The following is a 15603-nucleotide window of genomic DNA, read 5'->3' on the forward strand; positions in this document are numbered from 1 at the left end:
CCAGGCAAGGTTGCCCACTGTCTCCATTGCTCTTTAACATTGTGATGGAAGTTTTAGCCATTGCGATTAGGGAAGAAAAGGCGATCAAGGGTATCCACATAGGGTCAGAAGAGATCAAACTTTCACTCTTTGCAGATGATATGATTGTATATCTGGAAAACACTAGAGATTCTACTACAAAACTTTTAGAAGTGATCAAGGAATACAGCAATGTCTCAGGCTACAAAATCAACACCCATAAATCTACAGCCTTTATATATACCAACAATAACCAAGCTGAAAAAACAGTCATGGACTCTATTCCTTTCACAGTAGTGCCAAAGAAGATGAAATATTTGGGAGTATACCTAACAAAGGATGTGAAAGATCTCTACAAAGAGAACTATGAAGCCTTAAGAAAAGAAATAGCTGAAGATGTTAACTGATGGAAAAACATACCATGCTCATGGCTGGGAAGAATCAACGTTGTTAAAATGTCCATACTACCCAAAGCAATATTTAATTTTAATGCAATTCCTGTTAAACCTCCATTGTCATATTTTAAAGATCTTGAAACAATAATACTTCATTTTATATGGAATCAGAAAAAACCTCGAATAGCCAAAACATTACTCAGCAATAAAAACAAAGCAGGAGGAATCACACTACCAGACCTGAGACTGTACTATAAATCGATAGTGATCAAAACAGCATGGTACTGGCACAAAAGCAGAGAAGTAGATGTCTGGAACAGAATAGAGAACCAAGAGATGAATCCAGCTATTTACCGTTATTTGATCTTTGACAAGCCAATTAAAAACATTCAGTGGGGAAAAGATTCCCTATTTAACAAATGGTGCTGGGTAAACTGGCTGGCAACCTGTAGAAGATTGAAACTGGACCCACACCTTTCACCATTAACTAAGATAGATTCTCACTGGATAAAAGATTTAAACTTAAGACATGAAACTATAAAAATACTTGAAGAAAGTGCGGGGAAAACTCTTGAAGGAATTGGCCTGGGTGAATATTTTATGAGGAGGACTCCCCAAGCAATTGAAGCAGTATCAAAAATACACTACTGGGACCTGATCAAACTAAAAAGCTTCTGCACAGCCAAGAACATAGTAAGTAAAGCAAGCAAACGGCCCTCAGAATGGGAGAAAATATTTGCAGATTATATCTCTAATAAAGGTCTAATAACCACAATCCACAGAGTACTCAAGCGTATTAGCAAGAAAAGAACACGTGATCCCATCTCAGGGTGGGAAAGGGACTTGAAGAGAAACTTCTCTAAAGAAGACAGACACACAATCTACAAACACATGAAAAAAAGCTCATCATCCTTAATCATCAGAGAAATGCAAATCAAAACTACTTTGAGATATCACCTAACCCCAGTAAGAGTAGCCCAACATAACAAAATCCCAAAACCAGAGATGTTGGCGTGGATGTGGAGAAAAGGGCACACTTTTACACTGCTGGTGGGAATGCACACTAATACGTTCCTTCTGGAAGGATGTTTGGAGAATACTTAGAGACCTAAAAATAGACCTGCCATTCAATCCTATAATTCCTTTACTAGGTTTATACCCAGAAGACCAAAAATCACAATATAACAAAGACATCTGTACCAGAATGTTTATTGCAGCCCAATTCATAATTGCTAAGTCATGAAAGAAGCCCAAGTGTCCATCGACCCACGAATGGACTAGCAAATTGTGGTACATGTATACCATGGAATATTATGCAGCCTTAAAGAAAGATGGAGACTTTACCTGTTTCATGTTTACATGGATGGAGCTGGAACATATTCTTGTTAGCAAAGTATCTCAAGAATGGAAGAAAAAGTATCACATGAAGGCTGTAACGCAACTATAGCACAAAAATATGGGGAAGGGCCAAAGGAGGGGAAGGGAGGGGGGAGGTTAGGGTGGAGGGAAGGTAGTAGGTGGAGCCACACCTACGGTGCATCTTAGAATAGGTACAGGCGAAACTTACTAAAAGCAGAATACAAATGTCTACATACAATAACTAAGAAAATGCCATGAAGGCTATGTTAAACAGTTTGATGAGATTATTTCAGATTGTGTATGAATTGTACCCCTTGATTGCACTAATGTACATAGCTATGATTTAACATTAAAAAAATAGACAAAATAATGATAATGATAATAATAAGAAGAATATAAAATGTCACCATTATGAAGTTCTAAATTCTTCTATATATTTGGCTTTATCTGGATTTTATATTTTGTTCCATTCATTCATGTGTCTTTTCAAACATTGATACACAATTTGTGAAAATTAATAGCACTTTTTGATATCTAAACGAGCAAGTCTTTATTCCCACCATTATGAACATTCATATGCAAGTCAAAAATTGAAAACTTTTTCAATTTTTTTTTTTTACATCAGCATTTTCATTTGGCTGATGTAAAGTTAATAAACATGGAAAGAGCTCACATTTTCAGGAAAATGAGTCTTCCTATTCAAGCACATGCAATCATCTTACCACTTTAAAACTGCTTTCTGAGACCCCACGGTTGAGAACACATACCCACAGCTGCACTTTGATATAAAATGGATATTGGATTTGATCTAAAGATGTGTTAGCTCAGAGGTGAATATTATAGGAATTATTTTTCTCATTATGTACTTTTCTAGAACATATAGAACATTATGCTCTAAAATGTGTACATCAAAAATAAATTGCTGCTATACCTAAAAAAAAAAAAAAAAGTGGGGCTAAAGTGATGAAATTTTACTTCATTTCTAATGGGTGGAAGATGAATGTTTTTTTATGCCAAAAAAAAAAAAAATACCTATTCTAATTAAAAAAAAATCATTCACTATAGAAAAACAATACTTTAAATCAATTATTTCTTTTGCTGCAGTAAGGCCCAGCAAAGCCCTACCACCTCAAGCAAACCCATTATTGCCTATTTATGCTTAAGAAGTGGTCTGGCTATTGAAGACATGCTGGTTCCTTCTAAGCCTCTCCTCAGGATCCACACATTAGACACTCATCTCTATTCTCTAAAGAGCACACCATGGCTGCTGTGTTCCTCTCCTTTTCTTCTTCCTCTTTTGATAACTTTTCCTTATCTTTCAGCTTCTCCTTATTTAAAGTGAACTGGATCGGATTAGCTGCTGGTCTTGTCCTTAAATAATACATCCCAGTCTTCAAACCCTACAAAGCAAGTAAATATAACTATTAGGAAGAACTTTTGTGAAAATACTAGACATTGAAGACCAATGTTTTGAAATACATTCCCATAAGCCAAGTCAAACTCTTTTTCTAAACTTGAAATTCTATCTCCTCTAGAAATACTCTCAGAAATACTTTGAGACTCAGACTGGAAGGGCTGTCCAGAAAGTATCCAGTCATGGAATATGAAAACTAGTATTAAAAATGTCTGGATACCTTCCAGAAAGCCCTCATATATACCCTGTTCCTTTCACTCCTAGAACAGGCTTAATCTCTTTGGAAATGTCAAATATTTTTATTCTTTCATTTTTACTTTTACATGTATGACTTCCAAATTTACCTAAGACAAATCTGTCTTAATTTATAACTATTTAAAGGGCTAAACTGTGTCTCTATATAACAGTCTATTACCATTTCAAGGATACAGATCACCATCTATATTTAGTATCCTCAGTCCTAGCACACTAGATGTTCAATAAATGTTAAATTAAAAAATTATAAATTACAATCTTATATAAATATGCATCACATTCTAGAATCACAGGCCTTTACAGATGGCAATGACTAGTCAACTAATTTGGTTTTTACACTAAAGATAAAGTGAAGAAACAATGGATGTTTTTAATAGTGGACTGACATGTGCAAAATTTTATTTTAGGGGATATTGATAGCACACAAGATGGAACAGAGATATTAGAAGCAAAGTAGTTAAGAATTATGACGGAATAGGAAGGAAAACATTCAAGAAAAAGTATGAAGGAACCAACAATGCACCGTGGTGAGTAATTACAGGGAGAGTAAAGGAAGGAAAGGATCACAGGTAACTTCAAATTTTCAAACCTAAGAATGAAATAATACAGAAACCAGAAAATCCAAAGCAAGTGCTTGATCTGGTAGAAAAACAATGGGTTTGTTTTAACATACTAGATTTGAACTTAAAAACTTCTAGGTGGCAATTTTTAATAGGCAGACAGACATGAAACTGTTCCAGTTCCAAAATATCCCAAGCGTATATAATTAAGTCCTTCTTGGTTTTCTCTACCAACCTGCTTCCAGCCATAGAAGTGCATACTAGTCAGTTTGCCATAGTTAGGCTCAGCAATATGGATGTTCAAAGACTGGCTTTGATCAATGAAAGCACCTCTCTCAGCTGCCATCGTGAGGACAGTTTTCTGAGAGATTTCCCATACAGTTTTATAAAGCTGCTTCAGGTCATCAGGAATTTCAGGTATGTTCTAAAAAAGGGAAACCAAATGTTTATTCAACTCCATTTAAAGAAAATAGTATGATTACAGAATAATGACGGAAGGATCTGACCTTGGTTCTACTTCCTATTAGATCTGACCCTATCATTCAGTATCATATATGATCCTTGTCAAGTTTGCTGAGACTGCTCACCTCTGGCTTAGAAAGAACAAACCCCATCTAATCACCAAATATTAATCTGGTGATAGTGACTTAAGCATCCATTTTTAATTGATTTACGGCCAAAATATTCATCGTTCTAGATGCACTTTTAAAAAGGGGGAAAAAAGACCTGGGCGTCATGACTCACACCTATAGTCCTAACACTCTGGGAGACTGAGGCAGGTGGATTGCTTAAGCTCAGGATTTTGAGACCAGCCTAAGCAAGAGTGAAAACCTGTCACTAAAAATAGCTGGGCATTGTGGTGGGTGACTGTGTGCCTAGCTACTTGGGAGGCTGAGGCATGAGAATCTCTTTTTTTTTTTTTTTTTTTGGCCAAGGCTAGGTTTGAACCCGCCACCTCCAGCATATGGGACCGGCGCCCTACTCCTTGAGCCACAGGCGCCGCCCGGCATGAGAATCTCTTGAGCCCAAGAGTTTGAGGTTGCTATGAGCTATGATGCCACAGCACTCTACCCAGGGTTACAAAGTGAGACTCTGTCTTAAAAAATAAATAAATAAAAATAAATTACTAAACAAAAAAAGGAAGAAAAGGCAGCAATAAATGACCTTTGAATTACAGAAAACATATCATCATGGCTGTAACTCACAGGGATGCGATCAAAGGAAGCAAGGAGATAAAAGCCTTTAACGAAGCTGAAACTCCACAAACACCACTTGAAGTGCAAAGAAATCAGGTTTTCTTGGGTCTAGGGTTAACTTACATTAAAACACACAGACTAGCTAATGCTACAGTTTCTGTCTCAAATATAGAAATGTTATAAGATTTTACCTGTGCTGCCAAAGTAGACCAATGTTTAGGGCCAGGCCTCTATCTACAAATAAATGCTTCTTGATCCTCATTTGCAAATATTTTATTATTAAACACTATTTGTTACTCTGTCTTTTGGACTATCAACCCTTAATCTCTACCATGCTTTTTAATTAAGTCTGACTTTCTAATTTCAGACTTTGTATCAGTGGTCCCAAATTTTGATATACTTTGTAATAAGGAATCTTCAAAAATACTGATGTCTGCTACCACTCTCAAACATTTTTATTTAATTGACAGATGGTACAACCTAAACTTAAGAATTTGAAAAGCTCCCCAACTGATAAAGCTGGGAACTACTATTTTAATATTTTTACACAAACAAAAATAGGAAAAGGGCTATGCAAAGATGTGTGTAATACTAGTAGAACAATGCAGACATGAACAGAGCTACCAAGTAAAGGCTACAGGAACACATTGAAAAACTATTCTCTCCATTGTCTGGGATAAGTAAGGAGACAACACAAAATCCAACACAGCTCCTAAAGTACACACTTCACTTGCATTCCATACCTGGATAGAGCCATTGCATGCAATAATCTGGTTTTTCATCTTTTCATTCCATAAGCCCCGCTCAGTAAGATCTTTCAGCAAGTGAGGATTTACAATCTGAATTAAAAAGTAGAAAAACGTGAAGAAATGAATGATAGGGCCTACACAAGATCACAGGTCTGACACTTAAATAAGATCACTGAAGAATTTATTTAACATCAGATTGCTGGGTAAATTCTACTTTTTATGAAACTTTTTATGAGACACCTAGTCCACCACATAAAAGTTATATTCCTTTAAGATCTTGATATATTATTCAAGAAACAATATATTGTAATATATGTATATTAAATTATTACATTGTACATCTTGGATATAAACACGACTTTATTTGTCAATTACATCTCAACTGACCTACAAAAATTTATTTCCCAAGAAATCTGAACTAATTATTTTTTTTGAAATAATTATTTTAATGTAAGAAAAAGAGAAACATAATATATAGCATTTGCAAAAGTGAAAAGAATGAACATTGCCTAAGCTGGGAAAATTTACAGAAATTGAAATTTATTCAAGATACCTGGAAATTCATAAATGAAAATCTTTTAAATTAGAGGTTCTCCACCTTAGCTGCATATTAAGAATTACCTTAAAAAAACAAAACAAGGGCGGCGCCTGTGGCTCAGTGAGTAGGGCGCCGGCCCCATATGCCGAGGGTAGCGGGTTCGGACCCAGCCCTGGCCAAACTGCAACAGAAAAATAGCCGGGCGTTGTGGCACGCGCCTGTAGTCCCAGCTGCTCGGGAGGCTGAGGCAAGAGAATAGCGTAAGCCCAAGAGTTAGAAGTTGCTGTGAGCCGTGTGACACCACGGCACTCTACCCGAGGGCGGTATAGTGAGACTCTGTCTCTACAAAAAAAAAGAAAAAAAAAACCCAAAAACCCTGGTTCTGCCCACCAGAAATTCTAACTGGTAATCAAGTCCAAGAATCACTCTTAAATAATACTGCTATAAATATTTTGAGTATACCAGCATAAGCACCTGAGGTTGTAGCATATATCACTATGATTATATAATGGTTAAACCTCGCTTGAACTCTAATACCAAGTTACATTCATACTCAACCCCATCATCCATTGTTTCAACAGATATTTACTAAATGCCTATTATGTGCTAAAGTTAACACAGAATAATATTAGACATGAAGATAACTCTCTTTATCAAAGCTTTGCCCCCAAAACTAAAGGAACATACTAAATACTACTGAGCTAATCTCAACATCAAGATTTTGAATGATCTCTCTGTAGGTCTGGTTCTGAACTGCTCACCTGAAACTCTCCTGACAAGACTCTGCGAGTATAGATGTTGCTGGTATAAGGTTCAATGGACTCATTATTCCCCAGGATCTGAGCGGTTGAAGCAGTAGGCATTGGGGCAATAAGTAAACTGTTTCTTATACCATACCTAAAGAAAAGGAGATTATTAGCTGCTAATCCTAAATCTACAATCTGCCAGGAAGGCAGCTACTTTAAGTCACTGTAGTAAATACAGATGCTATAAACATCATATGTGCATTTAACTCACATGCTATCTTTTGAATTAAACTCCTACAGGGATGCAACATCACAGTATTAATGCTTTAGCTCACTCCTCTCTTAAATGCCTGGCTCCTAATCATCCTAAACAGAATTAGGATGATTTTTACTGTTGGCAATCTGTACCACACCTTGTGCTCTGGCATTCAGGAATCACAGCACTTGATACAGTATCTTGCCCAAGGAAGCTATTAGAAGAGCTCTTACCTGTATCCAACCGTCACTCTTTTCTAAGGGCCTATATTATCTACTGCGCTAGTCCCCTTTAGGAAACAATGATGTGAAAGTGGTCAGAACAAGACATATATCACCCACAATTCTCTATTATCTTTTTAATAGCGAAAAATTATGCTCAAAATATATTCCTAAATGAATCCTACCTATTACATCTTCAACTGTATGTTCAATTGTATATTCAATGTTGTATTGAATGTTGATACATTCAATTGTATGTTTCATTGTCTATTCAATGTTCCTAGAAGGTTAACATCTTTTGACCCTATTCACCAAAAAGAGAAATTTTCTAACAAGAGAAAATACCAGCACACTGAGAAATCTTCAAGCTGCGCCCTCCCCACCACCCACCCTGCCCCAATCATCCTTCAAAGCTCAGCCTAAGAAATACCAACTATAGGCAGGGCTTGGTGGCTCAGGCCTATAATCCTAACATTCTGGAAGGCCAAGATGGGTGGATTGCTTGAGCTTAGCTTTCTGGGGGAGATGATTTTAGGATAATTTTCATTTTTCTCCCTTTCTACACATGTGTTTTTCTAAATTTTCTAACATATATTATTTGAGTAAAAACACAATTTTAAGGCAAATAAATATTTCAAAGAGCATTTTACTGCTACTAGTTCCTTCTTAAATATTAAGCATTTTTCATTTGTATTAAGCCAAAGATGATAAACTTATCGTGACAGAAAATGAAAACTAGTTGTTTTGTTATTTACTCAGCCAGACATTCTGCCTGCACTCAAATCTCTTATGATTATTAGTTTAAAAGGGCTATAGACTCAATTTTTAAATTTTTCTTTCACATAATTTAACACATAACCCTCCAAAAGCTTTTCCAAAAATCCCTAACTTATTTCTATGACAAACAATTCAAACAAAAGTCATTCATATGCCCAATGTGGCTAAGTAATAAATAAGAGTGAAAAACATTTAAAGGGCAAGCATATTTGAGAAATTGAAGGCTTAATGAAATAAAAAATTACCAAATCTAGGTGTGGTTAAGTCCCTAAAATAAATTATTAGTCAACTAATAATAATAATTCCTACCACATATTGAAATGTTTTCATTGTGCAAAGCCACCTGCAGGTTACTATACATATATATTATCTTATAAAGTATTTTTCCAAAAATAGGTCTGCGAAATAGGCCACCATAGCTCTATATAGAAAAGGATTTTAAAAATGAGCTTAAAAAGTTAAAATGACATATGTAACTGATTAAGAGCCAAAAGAACCCAAACCCTCCTGCCTTCCAATATATACATACAACACTTTACATCTCTTTCTACTTACTTTGCAATCTTCTCTTTGAGAAGGTTCCAGTCCCATAGGTCTGTGGGAGTAATGTTCCACATATCATACTGAAGAATCTAGGGAATAAACAACCCAAATTTATGATACATCTACAGCAATTTAAAACCATGACAAAAACCAAACAAATGACAAATTGCCACATCCCCACCTCCCAACAAATGCTGTCTTCTAGTTGATCTCTACAGGTCCAGAGATTTTCTTAGACACTTCCATGTAGTCATACTGACCAAAAGCAGTCTAACTGGTTAACCCACATCACATCTACAAACCAAAAAATCCTAACATTCACGAAAACATGTTGCCAAGAAGCATTTTTTTTTTTTACAATAAAAATGTTACTCTAACAGTGTGTTTCTTGCCTTGATCTGTTCCTTGATTTGTTTACTTAGCTAAAAACACCTTTCAAACAACCATGTTAAATTTCCTAAATATCAGCAGAAATATTAGAACTAAAATTAACATCTTATGTGGAAAAGAATCATACTACTGAAAATAAAGGCAGGGTGGAAGGCAAAATTCTAAGACGGCTTCCCAAATTCCCACCCCTTGATGTATGATCATTTATAATCTCCACCTGAGTAGGGACAGGACCTGGGAATATGAAGGATACCATTCCCCCAATTACGGTAAAAGTGGAGAGTTTCTGCCGATGTAATTAAGGCTGCAAATCTGTTCATTTTAAGTTGAACGAAAGGAAGATTATGCTAGGTGGACCTGACTTACTGATGAAAAGTTCTCAAAAGAGATATTTGAACTATGTCCTTTTTAAAATGACATGCCTCTTCCACTGGCCTTAAAGATGCAAGATATCTTGAGTTTTAAAACTCCATACAAATAAATCCTGCCAACAACCAGGTGAGGTTGGAAGAGGACACGGTGCCTTAGAGGAGACCACAGACTCCACCAACACCTTAAACAAGGTCTCTTTTACCAGACTCAGGGAAGAGGGTCCCACTAAAGCAAGCCTGGACTCCTGACATGTGGAAACAGTGACATAATTAATATGTATTATTTTAATCCACTAAATTTAGCAAGAGAAAACTTAACACATGCAGAGATGACTAGTGCTAAATAAAAGAGATTAAAATTGAGTGTCCTTTTTACTCCAAAGGACAAAGGGTACCAAAGTTTCCTATGGATGCTGTAACAAATTACCAAAAACTTGGTAGCTTAAAATAATAAAAATTTATTCTCTCATAGCTCTGGAGCCCAAAATCAACATGTTGAAAGGGCCACTCTCCCTTCAGAGGCAGGAGAAGAGATTCTGTTCCTTCCTTCTTACAGCTTTTAATGGCTGTCAGCACTCCTGGGCTTGTAGCTGTATCGTTCCAATTTCTGCCTCTGTGGTCATGTTGCTTCCCCTTCTTCTGTCTTTTGTAGGACAACTGTCATTGGATAATCCAGAAAATTTCCTTATCCAGAGATTCTTAATTTCATATGCAAAGACCCTTTTTTGAACCAAATAAGATAATAGGTTTAGGGATTAGGATGTGTACATATCCTTTGGTGGGGAGCTACCACTCAGCCAACTATAGGTACTCAGAGACAAAAAGAAATTTAATTCACATACTTACTCCTTTGCTTACTGGAGAGCCCTCATAGGTTTCATAGGGGCCATGCTCCTTGGCCAGGTCACAGCTGGCTTCCAGGGCTCCATAATAAATAGTTTCAAAGATTTGCTTATTCAATAATTGTGCCTCTGCACTCTCAAAAGGATATCTCATCAGGATAAAAGCATCTGCCAGACCTTGTACCCCAATCCCAATGGGGCGATGGCGTTTATTTGATAAGCATGCCTTTGTGCCAACGGAGTTAAGAGAAGGAAAAAAAAACGTTACTGAACAGAAAAAGCAACGTTGTGCATCAAATGGCACAAATTATTCTCTTTATCTCAAATCTTCTCATAGCATTACAATGACAGCCTTTTAAATAATGGCAAACCATGATAAACTCCTCCATCTGGGATTTCAACTATTACCAATAAGCAGAGAAATATCTATTCATACCTCTGGAACAGGGTAGTAGTTTATATCAATAATTTTATTCAAGTTTCGGACAATGACTTTAGTGACTTCAGCCAACTTCTTAAAGTCATATGTATGCTCTGATGTGACATACATATTCAGGGCCAGGGAAGCCAGGTTACAGACAGCAACCTGGAATGCAAAGGAAAAGGTCAAGAATCACACAATTTTGACTCCTTTCCCCCATGTCAATGATACTACCAGGTAAGCTTCTAACACCCTTAGACATTAAAATCTTTAATTTTTATTATTGACTTCTCCCTCTTCATCATTCATCAAACATTTCTAAATCCTACAGGTTCTATCTCTTCAATACCTAGTCACTTGTATAAGTTGTAACACGTATCAGTGAAATAGGTTAAGATGGAGAGAGAACCCTCTGTTCCATAGCTCTATTACCAGACTTACATCACACTCTGCTATAAGTAATTTTTTATGTATATCTATCCCATTATTCAGATATGTACTGTCCAATATGGCATCCACTAGCTACATGTATTCATTTAAAAGTAAAATTTAAAAACCAGTCCCTCAATTGTACCAGTCATATTTCAAGTGCTTAATAACAACCAGAGATCCTATTATAGCTCTTAAGAGTGATATCTGGATTTTCATGCTTACATGTAAGTTATGCTCCCTCTAACTTTGTTATGATATCAATATATTAGATCTGACATAAAAAGGAACTAGCCACAGATACAGAACATTTCCATCACTGCAATTTTCTCAAACCACACATCTACCTCCCCTTGTCAGAGTATCAGTAGATATCCCCAGAATAACAAAAAATATCAGTAGATATCCCCAGAGTATCTACTGATATTCTGAAAAGCCCTTAGCAACAGAGGATCCAAATTTATAGATTTTGAAATAGCTCTTCAGGCAATTCCCCTACTACATTGCTCCAAGTAATAAGCCTCTTTAGGCAGAGATCATATCTTATTTATCCTTATATTTTTAGCACACACGCTATCTGACATATATAAGTATTTAATAATGTTGATTTAATTAATACCCCTTTTCCATTTTAATTATAAGTATCCAAGTCCAGTCTCAACTTCTCTCACCTGGACTACTGAAATAGTTTCCTGACAGAATTCCCTCAGGCCCTCATGTCTACTCCATTCTACACGTTGCCAAATACCCATTTTAAAAATATAACTTGGATCACAATAGTCTGATAAATGAATGCTAGGGAGAAAACCAAGCAGGGAAAGGCTGAGAGTACTGGGGATAAGGATAGAGAAGGCGTTATTCTTAAATAGAGTTGTCAAGAAAGGTCTTACCAAGAATGTGAAATATGAACAAATAACTAAACGGGTTAGAAAGCAAGCCAAGCGGCTATCTTGGGGCAGGGAGAAGAGAAGCATTTTAACATGCCAGGTAAAACAAAGAGCAAAAATCCTGAGGCAGGAACATGCTTGATATGTTTGAGAAATGGCAAGGAAATCAGTGAGGCTGGAGCACAGTGAACAAAGGGGAAAGTGAAAGCAAACTAAGTAAAGAGATCTAGTTAAATAGGACCACGTAGGGCACTGTAAGAACTCTGGAAGGAAAGGAAAATTATTACTGATACAATACAGATAAGCCTTATGAACATGCTCAGTGAAAGAAGCCTAAAAGGCACAGCACCTGTAGCTCAGCGGCTAGGGTGCCGGCCACATACACGGGGACTGCTGGGTTCAAACCTGGCTGGGGCCTGCCAAACAACAATGACAACTATAACAACCACCAAAAAATAGCCAGGCGTTGTTGTAGTGGGCGCCTGTAGTCCCAGCTACTTGGGAGGCTGAGGCAAGAGAATCACTTAAGCCTAAAAGTTTGAGGTTGCTGTGACACCACGGCAGTCTACCGAGTGTGACATAGTGAGATTCTGCCTCAAAAAGAAAGAAAGAAAGAAAGAAGCCTAACACAAAAGGCTACACGTTGTATGATTCCATTCTTATAGAATATACACATATCTACAAATCCGGAGACAGAAAATAGATTAATGGTTGTCAAAAGGTAGGGGAAGAGAGGAATAGGGAATGACTACTCATGAGTACAGGGTTTCATCACTTAGCGTGATGAAAATGTACTAGAATTAGTGGTAATGCTGCACAGACTTGTGAATATACAAAAAAAACACTAAATTTTACACATTAAATGGGTAAACATTATGACATGTGAATTATATCTCATTTAAAAAAAATAACTCTGCATAGGTTAGGAAGCCTAAGAGTAGTTTTGCGCAAATGACATACTCTTTGTTTTAAATGGTCACTCTAATTTTTAAAATATAATGAATCTTGCACGAATAGTAACTTGAATATATATAAATTTCTTCCAACTAATTAGAAGTTTCCAGAGGACAGTGACTAAGCCATATTCATTTACATTCCCAGGGCACGCAGTATAGTATTTTACATATCTAGTGCCCAATACTTTTGATTTAAACCATAACTGTGGCAGTCTGCATAACTTACTTCCTGACTTTTCATTTGATTGCTTGTTATTCTTTGGTTTTTAGGTCCTAGAATTGGTGATCTGCTCCTTCCTCCTTATTTCCATAGTTTACATCCAGTATCCAAGCAGCTTGCCATCCATCTACTACAACAACCTCCTTAGGCTAACCTCTAACCTCTTCTCATATCAAGACACTCCATAATCAGAAGCAAGAACCATCCTTTTTATCCTCGTATTTTGATGCTATTTTCCTGTCAGAAACCTATGAGGCTTCCTACCTCTGTTGACAGGTCAGTTTCTACCTCCTAGCTCCCTTCCCCCAGCCATTGCCATCTCTCCATGTATCAAGCCTCAATTCTATTTGCTCCATCAAGACAAACTGACTTGACACTATGCACAAAATCTAGCCCTGTCTCTAATCTATCATACAGATTGTTCTTCCCAAATGGAAAGCTTTCCTGGCAATGTTTTTGTTTTAAGTCAAATTCATGTCCCATTTCTAGCTTTGACTCTTCTGTGAAATCTCCATATAGATTTGAAATTAGAATTTTGTCTCACCATTCACTGAAAGAACTTTCTACCTGCTTATATACTTTAAACTACATGAATATCCTAATACAGTTTTGTATTTGTCCTAAACCATCCTTACTGTACATTGCTATTTTTCTCAAGTAAAATTACTACAATTACATGTGTATAAGGAAAAACTAACAGTCTTTTCTACATGACTTAGACTAAAAACATTTATGGACGCAGATCACACTTTTTCCTTTATAATCTATTTTAGTGCTCCTCTGCTAACAACAACCTAGGAAAATTTCCTTCACCCATCTCAAGTGAAATCAAGCGAGAGATTTACAAACAATAACTGCCTGAATACTTTCTCTTAGTAGGCAGAAGTTTTTTCTACCTACCTCATCTTTGCTGGTATATTCTACTATTTCTGTGCACAGGTTGCTGCATTTGATGGTTCCCAGGTTCTGCTGGTTGCTCTTCCGATTACAAGAATCTTTGTACAGCATATATGGGGTTCCTGTCTCTGTCTGAGACTCTATGATGGCATACCAAAGCTGCTGAGCTTTTACAACTTTGCGGACATGACCCTGTTTCTCATAACTGAAAGGCAAAGCTAGTATATTTTAATATTTATTCCCTAAGAAAATATTACAGACGACTTGAAGACACTAAAATATAAAGTTATGAAAACTTAAATTTTTACCAAGTTCTGCTTAGGGGGAAAAAAGGAATATATTTATTTTACTCTGGGTACAACCAGGGAACAAAATTAGGCAGCCTACAAATGATCCCAATCCCACCAAATCAATACTATCTTTTATAATTAAAAGGAACAAAACTAGTCAAATCTCTTAATACTGTGCTAATTTTAATGACCTATTAACATGTGTGTCCTAGTCACATGTGATTCCCATATGCAATATAAAGCATAACTTATTTTATCAAAAGTACTTGGCACCCATAGCTCAGTGGTTAGAGCGCCAGCTACATGCACCAGGGCTGGTGGGTTCAAACCTAGCCTGGGCCTGCGAAACAACAACAAAAACAAACAAACAAAAAAATAGCCAGGCATTGTGGTGGGCGCCTATAGTCCCAGCTACTTCGGAGGCTGAGGCAAGAGAATCACTTAAACCCAAGAGTTTGAGGTTACTATGAGCCACAGCACTCCACCAAGGGCAACATAGTGAGATTTTGTCTAAAAAAAGAAAGTTCTGCATAACAGAGCAAAATAATAACCCTGCTAGTCTTTAACTTAATTTTTATGAGAATTTAAAAATCCATATACTTATATGCCAAGAAAGAAGACAGAAACAAATTTTGAAGAGCCAGGAAGCAAATCTGACCAAAATTAATTTTGTTTTTTTTTAAATTTAAGACAGACTCTCACTCTGTTGCCCAAGCTAGAGCGCTGTGGCATCTGCCTAGCTCACAGCAATCTCAAACTCCTGGGTTCAAGCAATCCTCCTCCTTCAGTTTCCCAAGTAACTAAGAATAAAGGTAGGTACCACCCTGTCTGGCTAATTTTTCTATTTTTTATAGAGACGGTGGTATTGCTCTT

The 15603-nt window shown here is 36.6% G+C and overlaps 1 protein-coding gene and 1 non-coding gene across 2 annotated transcripts in view; one reads left to right on the forward strand and one right to left on the reverse strand.

Annotated features, from left to right (window-relative positions):
- Positions 1–1606: 1606 nt before the first annotated feature.
- RRM1 (ribonucleotide reductase catalytic subunit M1) overlaps positions 1607–15603 on the reverse strand; it is a 72485-nt gene continuing 58488 nt past the window's right edge. Inside the window, exons 12-19 of the mRNA XM_053560825.1 lie at positions 14444–14645; positions 11067–11216; positions 10635–10856; positions 9040–9116; positions 7246–7381; positions 5941–6036; positions 4237–4425; positions 1607–3172 (exon numbers count right to left, since the gene is read on the reverse strand). Coding sequence (XP_053416800.1) covers positions 2984–3172; positions 4237–4425; positions 5941–6036; positions 7246–7381; positions 9040–9116; positions 10635–10856; positions 11067–11216; positions 14444–14645 — 1261 coding nt within the window. The 3' untranslated portion in view covers positions 1607–2983. The remainder of the gene's footprint in view (positions 3173–4236; positions 4426–5940; positions 6037–7245; positions 7382–9039; positions 9117–10634; positions 10857–11066; positions 11217–14443; positions 14646–15603) is intronic.
- LOC128566260 (small nucleolar RNA U13) lies at positions 11660–11760 on the forward strand. Its single transcript, XR_008374538.1, has one exon. It is a non-coding gene; the product is annotated as a small nucleolar RNA U13 (small nucleolar RNA).

The sequence above is a fragment of the Nycticebus coucang genome, chromosome 14, assembly GCF_027406575.1.
Source record: "Nycticebus coucang isolate mNycCou1 chromosome 14, mNycCou1.pri, whole genome shotgun sequence".
In the NCBI taxonomy this organism is placed as follows: Eukaryota; Metazoa; Chordata; class Mammalia; order Primates; family Lorisidae; genus Nycticebus; species Nycticebus coucang.